This window comes from Corylus avellana, unplaced genomic scaffold, assembly GCF_965113065.1.
Source record: "Corylus avellana unplaced genomic scaffold, dhCorAvel1.hap1.2 HAP1_SCAFFOLD_307, whole genome shotgun sequence".
Classification (NCBI taxonomy): Eukaryota; Viridiplantae; Streptophyta; class Magnoliopsida; order Fagales; family Betulaceae; genus Corylus; species Corylus avellana.
Genome location: NW_028290665.1, coordinates 2,978 through 19,563, shown reverse-complemented (window position 1 = coordinate 19,563; position 16,586 = coordinate 2,978). Strand labels below are relative to the sequence as shown.

Below are 16,586 nucleotides of genomic sequence, written 5' to 3'. Positions count from 1 at the left end.
AACAAACTTTTTTGGATTCCTTCCCACTCAAAAATGTCAACGATATACTACAATAATACTAGGACTTTCCCGTTCATATCTTTCTACTTCAGCTCTCATTGAACCATTTATATCTCTAAAAAGTAACATTTTGCACTGAATCCTGGATCGGCTAATAATAAATCTTAATCTAAGTGCCCAAAACATTTAAATTTTTTCAAATTTATTTTGAAAAACAGTGGCAAGTGTTTGGGGTTTAGTAGCCCTTTGGTTAGCAGACGAGGAGTTTTTGCCTTACAACTATCTCTCCTATGCACGGGAGCTGCAGGTATGTCAATGTTAATAGTTGCAAAAATCATTACATGCAGTCTTGTGGAACACAAATTATTATTATTGAGGTTAGTGCCAAACACAAACATAGTGAATTGAATCCTGGAATAACAGACATACACAAAGGACTTAAAAGTTGAGATCTCAGATAAGAACATAAGCCTAACTCCTTTGTTCAAGTCCATAGAGGAGCTCCAAAAAGCAGCCGCCACAGTGATCAACCAGAGAAAGGTATAAACTTGAGAGTTTCTGTATACTATATTGTAACAAATGACGTTTTACATTTATCAAAAACATGAAGTATGATTCTGTAGGCAATAGAAGAAAGAAAAGGTTGGGCATCAATCTGGAATAAAGACCATTTGAAGGTGAGAGAGCTGAATGACAGGCTAATGATGGCAGAGCGTGCATTTACAGACCAAGATGGACTCTCTCAAAGGTCATGGTATAAGCATTTGGTATGTTTCTCCTAATCAACACATGACTCCTGAATTGAAATTACTATAATTTTCAAAAGATCAAGTAAAAGCAATTTTTCCAGTTATGAAAATTGAATCAATCCCACCCAATTGAAGATATTGCATTATTGTAATTACAGAATGGCACCAGATTTATTATTTTGCTCTTTTCAGATTTATGGGCCCTCAAAGCACAATGACTATGAATCTAAATCATTCCCTGGGATAAATGATGCCATTGAGGAGGCAAAGTATGTGAATACTGCAGAGGCATGGCATTTAGTACAACATGAAGTTTGGCGAGTCTCTCGAGCTGTCAGACATGCCTCACTAATTCTCAATGGTGAACTAACATGAATATGCACAATATCTATTCCCCGTTTTGATGTGGTTCATGAACATCATGTATCGTAACAGAAGTCAAAAGAGGCACATATCCTTGTTTTTTTCTAGATCTGGTCAGACTATCTGTGCCACTATCGCAAGTCCTAATCAAATAATTTGTTGTTAGAATCTTCAAAACGAAAGTGCATGCCAAATGACTTGCATGATCTGAATTTTTATTACAAAAAATTGATCAGTCCTAATCCGTAGCTTCATTAAACTCTATCTAGGACCGAGGCTTTTCTGGATAGAGAAAATGCCCTGGCGCCTAAGGCTGAAACTACGAGATTTCCAAGAGTAAATCTCCAGGAGTCACGTGAGGTCCTAGCTCTCCAGGATCTGGGACTAGGTCGGAGCCATACAAAAACCTCGGTCATGTCGGACACAGAGAGAAAGAGAGAGAGAGAGATAGTCTTGCAAAAATAAACAATGGGGAGAAGAGAAAAATTGGGGATTGGACGGGGTTGGGTAGTTGGATTGTTTGGATAAAAAAATATGAATAAAAATAATATTTAAAAAAAGTATGGAATGAAATAGAAAATCAATTTGTATTGAAAAATGAGCAGGTAAAATAAAGAATATTATTTTTTGATTAGATAAAATACATGTTGATGCTGAAGATCCTCTTATTACTTAATAATTAATATACATACTTATATATATATATATATATATATATATATATATAGACACACAAACGAGCTAACGAGTCGAGCTGAGCTTATACGAGCTATGTTCACGAACGTTAATAGAGTCGAGCCGAGTTTATATGAGTATGTCTCACTTAATAATCGAACATAATTTTGTGCCAACGAATGGCTCATAGCTTCATATTAAATGAACTGATTCCAAGTTGAGTTTATCCGACCCATTCCTGAAATTGTTCGTTTCCAGCCTTAGTTGTACATGATCAAAACATCTTAAGATTATTCTAATCATACTCTCAATTAGTACTACCTCCACCTTCTTCTTATGATTGCATTCATTTCAAATTTTATGTACCAATCATTGATTCAGTCCCCTCATCTTAGCCACACCCATTATATAGTTAGCCAAAAAAAGAAAAAAACGAAGAACACACCACAACCACAAGAATTTCACCTAGCTTGCTTAGCATCTTGGCTACTTTCACTTGAAACACTATGAAAACCCTACCAGTTTTATGGAGATTAACCGAGTGTCTCAAAATTCTCAAGGTCCCAGTCCCACAACAGCCACTCTTCCAAAAATATGCATCTTCTAAAATGGGAAACCCCTTTCTTGACTCCGGGCACAAAACAAATCCCAAATCTAATTTCTTCTTTTATAAATTTACAGAACAAAACAACTAATTAAATAAGAGACCAAAACTTGCTTTCTCATTAAACCATGACGTTAAAACACATCTACAAAACGGGTGTTTGATGTATATTTTTCCTGGAAAGAAGGTTCTCAAAATTGTATCTTGCACACTGCATGAATCAACATGCACCATGACATGACAATAAAGAACATCTTGCAAACCTCACTGTTCCTAAATGTTGGAAAGAAAAAAAATAAAATAAAAAAGAAGGTAAGCTCAGCGCTGTAATTTAGATGATTCCGAAAATTCTCGAGATTAATAGGGGAGATACACAAGGACAAGTCAACAGACCAGGACTTATTGTTGCAATTGAATTTTCCATGTAGAAGTAGAGGATACAAATTAATCAGGATGACTATCTTACTAATGTTTATATCGACACAGTTTTTACCTGAAGCATATATATTAAAACATCATAACAGCAATAAAACATATCATCCAAAACATAAACTGCTGACAAATCCTACATGCTGTACAAACGACGGGTAAAATTTGATATCTATGCAAGGGAATCAAAGCTTTTAATCTATAGAATATAATGTACAATATCTACCAGCATTGATACCAAATATGTACAACATACCACTGGGTATGCTTAAGTCACTTCCAAACCTTGATAGCCCCATCTCTACTGCCCGATATTAAGAGTCTCTGGTTCAACTTGACAGAAGCCAGAGATAGAATGGAGTCGCGATGGCAACCAGCAGAATCAGTGGCAGCAGCTGCAAGAACTGCCTTTGCAGTCAACTTAGTAGTTAAAGGTCGTCTTCTTGTCTCCTGTGAGCCAGAATACAAGCACCAAGTTTAGCATCCCACATTCTAATTGCACGAGTTACAGCAAATTAAGAAAAAAATTCAGTTTCTAGATAAAAAAAAGTAAAGGAAATGGTACCCATCCCAAAAAATTAATAATAATAATAATAATAATAAGGAAATGGAAGCAAGAAACACTTTCACAAGCTCCACCTAATCACTGAAAGTTAAATCTTAAAAAACTGATCATAGGTCAACTTACAATTGCCATAAAACAAGCACTGAGGAAGGTCGGAAGATAATAGAATTATAGGGTGGAGGTGCAAATAAAAAGTTTGTCAACTTCTGACAAAGAAGAAAGAAATAAAAGCAAAAGTACAATCTTTTGCCAAAACTCCATGAAGGAAAGTTTAATCTACCAAATTATTTGAATCTCATATTTAGTAAAAGATTGATAGAAACCTAAAACATACCTGCACAACTTGCACACCAAAACTAGATCTTGCTTCATAGAAATCATCATTCCCAACTCCATTCAAGTTTGGCCCACAGATACAATAAGTTTGGTCAGGACTGCAAAATTCAAGAGCGAAAGACAATTAAATCACAGAAATCTCATGAAAACAAGCAAACAAGATTGAAATTTAGTTCAAAACCTGTAATGATTCCATCGACGTATCTTCAAGTCAGTACCACCAGTTAACAAATCACCCCCAGGTAAGGGAAGCAGTGAACGGATACCAAGAAGACGGGAAGGAGGTTCATTCAGTTCATTAACTCTGTACCTTGGATTGACATTTCGTCTCGGATCTGGTTTAGAGTTTGACTTACTCGACGGTCTTGCCAAGGCCCAAGGCCCATCATACATTTCAGCATCAGTATCATAGTTTGCAACTCGCAATACCTAAAATAAAAGTTTAATAATGTGACAACGAATTTAACTAGGTAAAGATTGATAAAAAAAAAAAAGAAAAAACATTAGTACTAGAAGTTCTGAAGTGCTTCATTCTAGCTATAAGCAGTTAAGAACACAAATCCATATAATGAAACATGAATATGCACCCTCCTCACTCCAAGACAAGAGGCACTTCGCAGTTTTGTTAATATACTATCCACTTTGTGATTCCCACTACAATATATCTACAGTAGAACTTCACATAATAATTAAGTAAAGGAGGTGGCACATGCTATGCTCATTCTCTTGACCTCATTAACATTTTTCCCCTTTAGCTTATTCATTAGTTACTCTCACAGTGGTAGAATGGTGTTGCATGTGCAAAAAGAGTGGGGAAACTGTAGTTCACCTTTTACTCCATTACAAGATTACTAGTGCCTTATGGAATTCTATTTTCTTGTCTTTTTGGGTTAAAGTGGGTTATGCTTCGTCAAGCGGTGGATCTCTTTACATGTTGAAGAGGGCAGTTTGGTAACAGTGTGGAAGATGATCTTGCCTTGTTTAATGTGGGTATTAGAAGAGAAATAAATTATCGAAGTTTTGAAGACTGAGTAAACAGTGGTGGAGTTAAAGGCCTTCATTTTCAAAACTCTTTACCAATGAACAGCCTATGATTGTTCATATTTCTAATTTTCTTGATCTTTTTTTTTTTTTTTTGGTTCTGGTTAGGTGTTTTTCTTGCATACTTCCTACATACTTGGGATTGCGCTATTCCACTTTTTAATAAATTCCGATTACTTAATTAAGAAAAAAAGGTTTCTTCAACATGGTGTCAGGAGTAAATTTAATGAGTAGAGGTGGTCTAGTCCAGGGCTGCTGACGAGTTGAAAAATTAGATTCTATTGGAAACAATTTTAGCCAACTACTTGAAACAGTTGAATAAAAGATGGAGAACGTTCTGATAATAAACAATTTCAAGCCAATACAGGTCGCATCCTAAAGAGAGCACAGCATGTTATCAATCAATTTCTGTTGAACTGTAATTCTCTACCAATGCAACTTTGCCTTCTACCAAAAAAATCCTGTCATTATTATATAAAAAATTTATCTTTACTTGAAACTTTACTTTTCGTTTTGGGAGCAGGGAAGAATAGGTTATTCCCTATTGCCCCACCCTTGTATGAGGCCTTGGAGAGAGAGGGGAGGTGGGGAGATTTGTTTTTTGATGACTAGTGTGTTCCTTACAGGTGAATATCGGCACTCCTAACTCATATGATGCCATTACATGTGTTTGTTTTTCAATAAACAATTATTAGAAACAATCTCCATGTACCTGGTGGCAGCTTCCATTTTCTGCATTCCAAAGAGAAACTTCATTGCAACCAGCAGCAACGTAAATAAGGGGTCTTGCAGTAGTAGGCAGAGAGGCATTTGAAGGAGGAATAAAAGGACACATCTTCTCTATCGGGCATGGAAGAGAATAGTGCCATGAATTCACAGGTACAAGGAACCTCAGATCCCAAAGGGTAAGCACGCCTCTTGAAGATCCTGACACAAACCAATTCCCACAAGGACCTGTTACCAAAGAAGACACGTAGCCCTCCTCAGGAGTTGCTTTTAGTGTCCACGAGCTGGAGTTTTTTCTTGTATCCCACAGATGGATTCCGCAATTTTGGGTGCTAAACATTACCATCTGACTGAAACAACTATCAGCAGAGTAGTTTAGAAGGCTGAGTATGGCACCTTCCTTGATATCCTTCTTTTTTACATCAGCAATACCTGAATACTTCTCAACAACATTGCCAAGACCTCTCGAAATGTAATCAACAGAAAATATATGTATCATGCCATCACATGCTCCAACAATAACTTGAGCAGAGCCCCGAAGCATTGCAGCACACAGTGCCCGGCTTCCCTCCAAGTGATAAGTTAGCCTCGACCTAAATGAGATGTCCTTTTCCAACTTTCTCGAATCCCAAACCTTGACAGTGGAATCATCAGATGCACTCACAAAAAAGCTATGATCGGTTGTTACAGCTATGTCATTAACTGCAGCGCAATGCTCCTGAAGGTGTGCAACCAACACCCCACGTGGCCTCCAAACCGAATCTGGAATTGATGATGTCCGTGCAAAAGCTGGCAGTCCAATTAGATCAGTTGAAGTGGAGGCATCTTCCACAGTAATAGAACTGCTTTTCAGCATGCCAGATGATCCAATCTCTTGAGATTTGGTATTGGCATAGGCCATTTGATCATTGTCATTGCCATCAGGCTCATGCACCACTCTATGGAACTGTTTAGAACCATTGCTGATGCTGAATGAGCCTGAAACAAGCTTAGGTGCTGGAACTGAACTTGCCAAGCTAAATGATTTATTTACAGGATCCATCCAAGGTATGGATGATGAACCAATTCCTGGGGAATTTGCTTGTGATGGAGAATCAGACGCGGCAGGAGGAATTCCAACTGCCCGCCTGTCCAAGCTAAAGGAGTACAACGGAATGCCTTCTGATGATTTATCGCACATAAAACTACTCACACCATTAACCTGTGGCGACATAAAGCCTGAGAATTTTAGCTTTTCTGAGCATAGGGGATCACGAATATCAACTGTGCTAGCAGCATTACGCATAAAATTTCCCATACCTCTCAACTTGGCCTCACCATCATCAGATTCACTTAACTCTGGCTGTTGCAATGCCTTGTCTACAGGTGTTTGAGCCTCAGGAGTTTGTTGGTTATCTGGCCAGTTCTTAATTGACCCTCTATTGAGTAAATCCATGCTTTCCCATTGTTTAGAATTTGGTGCTATCTTGTACCATATCTTTCTCTGTCTCGCCAACATATCCGAACTCCTGGCATTTTCTAAGACTTGATAATATTCCTGTCTTGTGGCTGGAGGATTTAAACATGAAAGGAGAGCCTTCTCAGAAGCTAAAGATGCTGGTTGTCTACGGAGGAAAGGCCGTATAAATGGGGCAAGGAAAACATAAGAATCTACTGCACCTAAGCTCTCACTGCTAGCAGCAATGAAAGTGACAGCTGACCTTCGTACCCACTGACTGGGATAACATAACAACGGAAATGCTCGTTCTATCATCTCCAGCAGTATCCTCTTCCGTAAGAAACCCCTTCTACACAAAACAGCCAAGCATTCAAAAGCATTGACAATTACAGCCTCAGTTGCATCACTTAAAGCCTGCTCAATGTAAGGTAAAAGATATTCCTCCACACTTCTTTGTCCCACAAAAAAACATACATACACAATTTGCCCAAAGAACACTGCCCTTAGCTGCTCATCTCGATCGTTAAGAAAAGCAGGTAAGATGGGCAACAGAAAGTCATTACTCTGTCTCTGGCCAAAGAAGCAGCATAGATTGCCAATGTCCCGTAGGAGTGCTCTCCTGATGTTTGGTGTCTGCTTTGGACTCATAACAAGCTCTTGAACGACCTCTGCAATGGACTTCCTCAGCTGTGCTAGTTGTGCATCACTATTTATCCTTTGAAGTCGTTCAGACGTCTCATTGGATGATGCCAATGGCTTCTGTGCTAAAGTCAATTCATCAAGGACCCCCGCCTCACTCATGCTTATTGAGTGAATCAAGAATCCATAAGCAGTTAGTGCCAGCTTAGCAATATTGCTGGCATAACAAATTCTTACACTTTCCTCTGGATCATCAGGAAGCATGGAAAGCATTGGAAAAATATACACTGGAAAAATTTTTGCATCACTGGGAGGAAAATCTCGAACTAAAGGCAGGATGTCACACAAAGTCTCCAAGGCAGCACAACGCACAATTGCTGCTGGATCTGAAAGCATTGCAATAACATATGGAAGCACTCGCTGCAACCGATCTTCGTCATCAATATATAGTGCAGAAGACTTGAGCAAAAGAACAGCCGCCCTCCTCAAATGAGGCAACTTGACATTTCGTATACAGGAGCAAAGAAGAGAAGCGATCAGAACCATACCTTCACATCTCATATTATCTTCAGGTAATGGTAAAAAGGGCATGCCAAATGTATCTGATTGGCTGTCATACTCTGACATCAATGTATTCAAATCATTCATTGTAATCTTTTTCAGAAAGGGATGATCATTTCTCCTAAATGCATTGGAGATAGTTTGAAGTAGATCACCAGGAGATTGTATCCCATAGCTTTTAAGACTTGGGGAAAATGCAGAATCGGGCGCATCTTCAAGCATCGGCTTGGCATCAGGGTAATGATTATTCGGTTTAACATCCCTGAGAAGCGTATTGAGATCACCGATAAGTTCAAACTGATCATGAATTAAGCCTTTCTCTGTCTGCTCTTTCTTTCTCAACGAATCCTTTGTCAAACTGACATTTTGTTTTGCAACCATCTCTTGCGACAGTTCACCACTAGTACTTTTAGAAGGTGTAGCAAGTCCAGTACCTGTATCCTCAGATGACCTATTGTTCATCATTTGCTTAAGTATCTCTTGGAAAACTCTTTGGCACAGTGCAACCTAAATATATTAGTTACAGAACAGCAATGCACTATACGTGAGTTGTAATAAACAAAAGTGGTTGAGATCTTAAAATTGATTGTACATTAAAACGTTTGATTACCCTCACATCCGAATGACGAGGATTCAAGTAGCAGTAGAAATTATGCAGAAATGGTGAGAAATAGCTTGGAAACACAACGGCCGCATATTCTTGCAGGTAGCTTTCAGCAGAAAGTCGTGACTCTGGTTCTAACTGAATCATATGTAGTATCATCTTTCGGACTCCAGAATCAGGGATCTGCACCCAGTTGGCAAGAAATGGCTAATCATTAAGCATGAATGAAAGTCAAAATGAAGAAAGTAAGAGAATCATAGCCATAAATAGTAATCATAGAAACCAGTGAGAAGTTACATGGATCAAGTCTAAGGCAGCATAAGAATGGAGCCAAGGCCAAAAAGTAATGGCTGAGGCTAGATGGACAACTTGATAATATTTCAATTCAAAAAATATGGCTCCAAACTAAAGAGTATGGACTAGAAATGGGAGAGAGAGAGAGAGAGAGAGAGAGTACCTTCTCAAGATGTTGGCTAGGATCATATTGCCCTCTGCGGTAAGCAAGAAGCTGGGAGAGTTCAAATAGTGGCTGACCCTCAAGGAAAAGCTCCGCTATTACACACCTAAAATAGTAATATGATGAGTGCAGCTCAAAAGGGCGAGAGAGAGAGAGAGACGGAAGGGCCTATTTTATTTTTATTTAAAAAATTGAAAAACTATAACATATCATTTACAAAATAGAATGTCAATTTCAATCCATTAGCATGTGAAAATGGCCATCTGAATCCCCCACTCCATGTTGTTGAAGAAATCAACTTCTGAGAAACAGTCTCTCCCCCTTACAAAGAAAAAGTGAATGAAACTTGCAGAAAAAAGAAATATTTTGTTTTAGTTTCAAAAAAGAAATATTTTGTTTTAGTTTATCTTGAGGATAAGAAATTTTTCACACCAGTAATATAGTTAAAACTCTTCTCTTTTTTTTTTTTTTTTGATAAATAATCAAATTATCATTAAAATCGTTAAAACTCTCCAAAGATCGGTCTTTCATTATCAAATGCCACAGATATGCATAATTTTTTCAATGACGTTTTTTTTGACATATCTATCTAAAATAAACGTTTAAATTTCTTATATCAACAATTCTTCTGCTTTCAAAACTGAAAATTCAAAACAGTACTTCCAAGGTAAGATACTGAAGGCAGATAATGCTCACCCTACGGCAAAGATATCCATAGACGGCCTCAAAGTTGCATCTTGTGCAACCTGCATCTCACCTCCATGCTCATAAAATCTCTGAAAATTGAGCAGGATTGAAAACAACCAATTATATGGTCATCTTATTTAAAATTGCTGAGACGAATGCATATGCATATCACTAATAGCGGTTAAAAACTTCACTGGCAGACTTCTATTGTAGGAAATTAAAGAAATGCAAGCCAATAAACAGAAATTAATTGTCCTAACAGGAGTAGATTTTTATCAAAAACCAAGAATGTTGTGCACAGCATAGTCAGGAGAACAATATAAGGAAAATATATATAAGGGTATATGACACTTCCCCACACACACTACCACTAGGGGTGGGCAGATTAACCGTTTACCGCCTACCAACTGCGACCGAATCGAATTAACCACCTACCACCAGAAGTCAATCAGTAATCGGTTAAGGATTTTTATACCGAAATCAGTTTGATTCGGTTAATCAGTATAATTATTTTTTTATCGGTTAACCGATTAACCGATAAGAAATTTTTTTTTGGTAAAACATATATATGGTGGACTCTTATTGTGTTAATTAATGGGCCAATTTTAAAATAAAATTTTTTTAAAAAAAAAATTGTTCAATAAGCTATTTTAGCCCAAAACAATCAATTTTTAGCTCAATTAAAAAATAAAAAATAAAAAATAATAATAATAATAATCTCACGGTTAACCGATTAACTGTTTTAACCGAAATTTTTGGAATGACTTCTTATCGAAATGTTATCGGTTAATTAATCAAATTAACCAATAATTTCAGTTAATTGTCGAAAATAGGTTTACCGGTATCATTATAACCGATACCCACCCCTAACTACCACCCTTATATCACTTACCTCACAAATTTTAACTCAGTGCAACTTGAATCCTATTTAGGAGTTTTAATGTCAGTTTCCCCCTTCCATCCAAATCAACCATTAAGTTAGACCAAAAAAAAACATGTGAAATGACTAAATTACTTTTAACCTGAGAATGAACTCTTTTTTCATATAAAAGGGTAATTTAGTCATTTTATATATTCTTGTCCAACTTAATGGCTGATATTGACAAATGGGGCAAACTAACACTGAAACTCCAAATTAGGGTCTAAGTTGCTTAACAATTATCATATTCAGGTTTTCCTTAACAATTATCAAAAATTTGAAAAAAAAAATTACATCTCCATTATGACATCCCTGGAAATTGTGAACACATTCATCAAGGATTGAAGCATCTGCATGCCTCCAATAAACAAAAAAATAATAATCAATTTAATGGCACTTGCTGATGTTGCCATTTGACTAAATTTAACAAAATTTGTGCACGTGTCTTGGTTTAGGCATATAGTGTTATTAGTTCCACTTCAAAGCAATCAAAATGTAACCAATATTCAAAAAGCTGAGACCACGCATTGCACCCTGATCTCGCAATTGAACCTGATCTAATACAAAAACAAAATGGGACCTACAAAGTTATATTACACCGTCTTTACTTTTGGATTTATTTTTCTTTCGGTCCTTATTTTTGGAAGCTTACATTAGATAGAAATAGTTTCTTATTTAAGTTGCTATAATTTTATTGTTTTAAGAAATGATATAAGGATCCTAATATCTTGAAATATCAGTTGGCATTTTAGATGAATTTTTTTGTTCTAGAAATTTATTAAGCCTATAAATAAGACTTTATTGTGGGAAAACGAGAAAATAACTCAAAATAAATGATAATTGGTATGAATTCATAAAAAAGTTTTTCTCTCTTTCTCAACCTACTATTCTACCCTGATTGTTTCTCTCTCCATATCTCTCATTATTTCTTCTTTCATTTTCTCTTTAATTTTCTTTCCTCTTTCTTCCTTCAAAGAAGGCTTGCAGCTTCAAGTAAAATCATCTACTCTTATCAAGCAACTGAAAAAAAAAAAAAAAAAAAAAACACATAACAATCAAGGATGCAAACCCACAGTAGACGCCACTGACACAAATGATGGCTCACCCAAAGTGACTGGACATGAATCATAACTTTTAAGAAAATAATCATCATATAGAATTTTGATCAAAGAAACTAAAAGACATGAAATAAGTATAAAAACAAAAAAACTAAGAACCTACCTCAGGTGCAAGATAACAGAGTCTTCTTCCTCCAGTGTCAAAGAAGAAGGAGAAATCCGAAGGGTCATCATAGGGAATGTAAGTGGGTTTGAAGGATGCAAAGTCGGCAAGGTAAAGCCAATTCCAAGATGTGACCAGCACATTCTCACACTTAATATCACCTGGAAAGATGCAAGAGTTAACAGAAAGAAAACCAACATAAGATCACGAAAACAACATCATGGCACAAGTGGATTCCTTGAACTATTATAACTCACCATGGCAAACTCCTTTCTCGTGGCTCTGTTTCACGGCAAGAAGTAACTGCACATCCACCAGAAAATAAAAATGCTGAGAGTAACCGTTCCCATCAAACACTTACAATTCAGGGTTTTAGAATGAGAGAAAGAGAAACCTGAAAAGCCAACCACTTCTTCTCGACAGGGCTGAGGAAAGGCCGAGTACTCAACCGATCGTGAAGATTGTTAAAGAAGTATTGCCTCAAAAGATAAGCTGCTTTATCTGTTTCTTGCCAGAACTGCAAGAGAACACTACCACCATATCAGCATTTCAAAACAATAACGCTCTACTCAACACAAACCTAAGAAAATAAAACCCCTAAATCATTTTTCATAATTCAACCTCCAAAACATAAACGCCCTTGAAATCACAACTAGTACTGTTATCTAATTCAACTGCATTAAGTTCCGGACCTCTCTTTTCGTCAAATTCAGCACAACACAAGGCACGGTAATAACAATCTTTATCCTCCTCTCTTCCCCAACTTTCTCGGTAACAAATTCAGCTAAATTATAATAATCCGCGTAGGTGTATTAGAATTCAAAACCCAAGTTCCATTACAATTTTATTGGAAACCAAACAGAAACTTCGAACTTGAACATTTATAGTACCTAATTCAGCTCAATTAAAATAAGCCACATAGGTGTATTAGAATTCAAAACCAAAGTTCCATTAATATTTTCTCGCATTTATTCGGCAGCCCAACGCATGGTTAAAATCCCCAAAAAAATGATAAGAATTGGACCTGGAAGGGCCAAACGTGGGGGTTGTCGAGGGAGCGGAAGATCTCTTTGATCTGGAAGAGACGGCGCTCGTACTCCCTGAGATCGATGGAGTCGCCGCGCTTGAAATAGACCTTTACGAGGACGAGGCCCTCGTCGTGCTTGCAGAGAATCGACTTCAAGAACCGGCCTCGGCCGAGGACCTCCTTCAGGACCAGGTTGTACGACGACGGCAGGTCGTGGAGGTAGTACTCGGAGGCCGAGACTTGGGTCGTGCGAGCGATCTTGTTGCCCATTCCGTGCCTCAGTTTAGCTCCGTTTTTTTCATTCCTCTGCGTTTGCGTTCCGAGCAACCACTGTCTCGTCAGAAGGTGGCGTGGATGGTTTTCGCTTGCCTTCAGCGTCGCACTGGTGGATTGACTGGATTCCCAAACTTTTTTATTTGGGTTTGCTCACGTGGCAGTCGTGGCTTGTGGGGATGGGTTTTCCAAGTTAACGGACAGTACTTGGTTGTTTTTTTTCAAGCGATATAAAACTTCATTGAAATTAAGTTAAGGGTTAATTACTTTTTTTTTAGTTACGTTTTTTTTAAAAAAAAGATTTTGTTATGGAAGTAACATAGGGATAAAATAGACATTATATTATAGTAGATTTATATTTAAAATGAATTAGATTTCATTTAGATTAGTTTTGTTATCAGTATTTTTATATTAGAGATAGACATGTGTCTATTTGTATTTCAATTATCTAGTTATTTATTTTAGAGTCAGGATTGCATTAGTTATCTTTCTAGGTTTATCTCCAATGTAGGAGTTTTACTCCAGGTCTAAGTCCTTTATTCTTCCTATTTAAAGGATGATATTTTAATAAAAATGGGATAAGAAAATTAATTCAAAACTTTGAGTTTGAAAAGGGTTTTTTAGGTTTTCTCAAAATTTAAAAGGTTTAGGTTCCCTTTGAATCTAAGGTCTAGGTTCCCTCATAACCTAAAATACATCTCTGTTACGTATTCACGTAACAGATTTCAATTTGTATAAATATAGTTCTTGACATATAGGTAAATATCAATTTAATACATCGGTCACTATTTCATCAACCAAACTAACTGATTGTTATGGGATGGTTTCGGTCACCCCTACAGTCTGTTTGGAGATGGCGAAACCACTTATGGAAGTAGCTAGCCTTTAAGGTTGGTCGAACCACTCTCAGACAGGTTGCAGAGTGGTCGAAACCACCCCCACGAACTTCAACATTTAGTCCTAAAGCCAAATCAATTAAAACAGTATTCAATAAAAATATTACAAATTTACAATCAACTAAAAATGGGTAAAAATTGAGGAATACGATCATCTCTGAATATTTTTGTCTTTTCATTTTTTAAGGAGATAAAAATACTCATTCACTATAATTAACTGGATATCTGAAGATGATCCTAATTCAAAAATTAAATGGTAAAATGTGACCACTAACCATTAAGTTGTTCTACACACACAAAACATGGATAAGGGTTATCAGTAATTTTATGGTCAATATTTAATGTGTATCTAACCGTATAAATGATGCCATATGTTACAGAAGTAACATAGATAAAGTAGACATTATATTATAGTAGACTTATATTTAATATGAATTAGATTTTATTTAAGATTGATTTAAATTAGTTTTATTATCAACATTTTTAGATTATAAATAAGCATGCATCTATTTGTATTTCAATTATATAGTTATTTATTTTAGAGTCAGTATTGCATTAGTTATCTTTCTACGGTTTTATCTCCAAGTGAGTTGTAATGTTAATATGTAAAAGATGATATTGGGTAAAGTCCACATACCCCCTCAAACTATCACCCAATTGACAATGTCCCTCACAAACTTTCAATTGCGACAATGTACCCCCCCAAACTACCAAAATATTGTCAATATCCCTCTCCCCCACCCCCCCCAAAGTTAGCAAAAATATCAAAATGCCCCTATACATTTATAAATATGACAAAAATACCCCTAAAATTAAAAATAATAATAATAAAAGGAAAAAAAAAATTTTAATAATTATTTTAATTTTTAAACGATTTTTTTATACCGAAATTTTTATTTAAAAAAAATCAATTTTTATTTTTTTAGATTTTTTTTTTAAAATATGTTTTAAAAAACGAAAATTTTATTTTTTTTAAATGAAAATATTTTAATTTTTTTAAAACGGAAATTTTTATTTAAAAATTATAAAAGAAAACATTTTTTAAAAAAAAAAAAAACGAAAAATTTTCAATTTTTATATAAAAAAATTTGAAATTTTTTAATTTTTATTTTCTTATATATATATATATATATATATATATATATATATATATATTTTAATTATTATTTTAGGTCTTTCCAAAAAATTTAGTATTTTTTTTAAAAAAAATTTACTAAGGGTAGTTTCATCAATAAGGGAGACATTGGCAATATTTTGGTAGTTTTTGAGGTACATTGTCGCAATTAAAAGTTTGGAGGAGACATTGTCAATTAGGTGGTAGTTTGAAGGGGGTTATGTGGACTTTCCCCTTAATAAAAATATATCAGAAAATTAATGTCAAACCTTGGGCTTGGGTTTGAAAAAGATTTGTAGGTTTCTTCAAAATTTAAAAGATCTAAATTCTCTTAGAATCTAAGGTCTAGATTTATGATACCATATTCTATCTCCGTTACATATTACACCATATCATTTAAATTTTTCATATGGTGTACCAACATATTTATGATACTGTATCATTTACACCGTTACTCACAACACCATTAAATCATGACTAATAAATAGTTTTTTCCCATTTCACTATTCCCACAAAATACGTTTATCACATGATGGTTATGAAGGCAGCGTAGACATTATCTTCTTTGGAAGTGGAGGCGACAAAGAAGTTTATTGCTTGATCAAAGTTTTGTTCTTCAAGTTAAAGGGTTGGCCTCCAAGGCCCAACCTCTAATTTTTATTTTTATTTTTTTGTTCTTTTAGGGTTTAGGGGTGAACAGTACCTTTATTTCTATTTTGCTAAAAGGGGCTGCTCGAGCCACACCAATTTCTTTTTACTTTTTTTAATTTTATATTTTGGTAATTTTGAATGAGCCATAGGAACACATGTCCATTTTTTAAGGACATTGAAGTGGATTTCCATCAATTTATTGACAGATGTATCAGTACCATCCCCGATATAAAATGAAACCTAAATGAGAAAAAATTAAGTTGTTAAACTACCAAAATAAAATATATTTAACCCTTATACAAAACCTGAAAAGCTCTTAACATTAACAAAAATAAAAGCTTTATATAAAACCCAGTTTTAAGCATAGACTCTTAAGAGCACTCACAATAGATAATCTATCTTCAACTTAATGGCTAAAAGTCCCACCCATCGGTGTGGGTGGGTTTTGGCCGATTTTAATGGTGTTTTGGAATTTTTGTTATTTATTTATTTTTGGTTATTACATGTCCACACAAAGGGTGTCTTGGCTATTTTGGCCAACGTCAACTGGATTTTTTTTGGGCCATTCACTTATTGTTTTTTTATTTATTGCATTGACGCTAGGATTTGTT

The 16,586-nt window shown here is 35.6% G+C and overlaps 1 protein-coding gene and 1 long non-coding RNA gene across 3 annotated transcripts; one reads left to right on the top strand and one right to left on the bottom strand.

Annotated features, from left to right (window-relative positions):
- Positions 1 to 38: 38 nt before the first annotated feature.
- On the top strand, positions 39 to 1,219 carry LOC148582121 (uncharacterized). The gene is made up of 4 exons (XR_015909764.1): positions 39 to 307; positions 424 to 540; positions 624 to 767; positions 942 to 1,219. It is a non-coding gene; the product is annotated as an uncharacterized LOC148582121 (long non-coding RNA).
- Positions 1,220 to 2,727: 1,508 nt separating this feature from the next.
- LOC132165371 (serine/threonine-protein kinase VPS15) lies at positions 2,728 to 13,450 on the bottom strand. 2 transcript variants are annotated; one of them, XM_059575899.2, is made up of 11 exons: positions 13,039 to 13,450; positions 12,409 to 12,531; positions 12,272 to 12,317; positions 12,015 to 12,175; positions 9,884 to 9,963; positions 9,188 to 9,293; positions 8,737 to 8,913; positions 5,475 to 8,633; positions 3,903 to 4,150; positions 3,720 to 3,819; positions 2,728 to 3,270 (listed from the first exon to the last, which is right to left on the bottom strand). In XM_059575899.2, exons 1-11 carry the CDS (start codon positions 13,309 to 13,311, stop codon positions 3,094 to 3,096), a joined length of 4,650 nt encoding a protein of 1,549 aa, XP_059431882.2. In that variant the 5' UTR covers positions 13,312 to 13,450; the 3' UTR covers positions 2,728 to 3,093. The 2 variants fall into 2 exon arrangements, with proteins under 2 accessions (XP_059431882.2, XP_059431883.2); XM_059575900.2 differs by having other exon boundaries at positions 8,743 to 8,913.
- Positions 13,451 to 16,586: the final 3,136 nt, after the last annotated feature.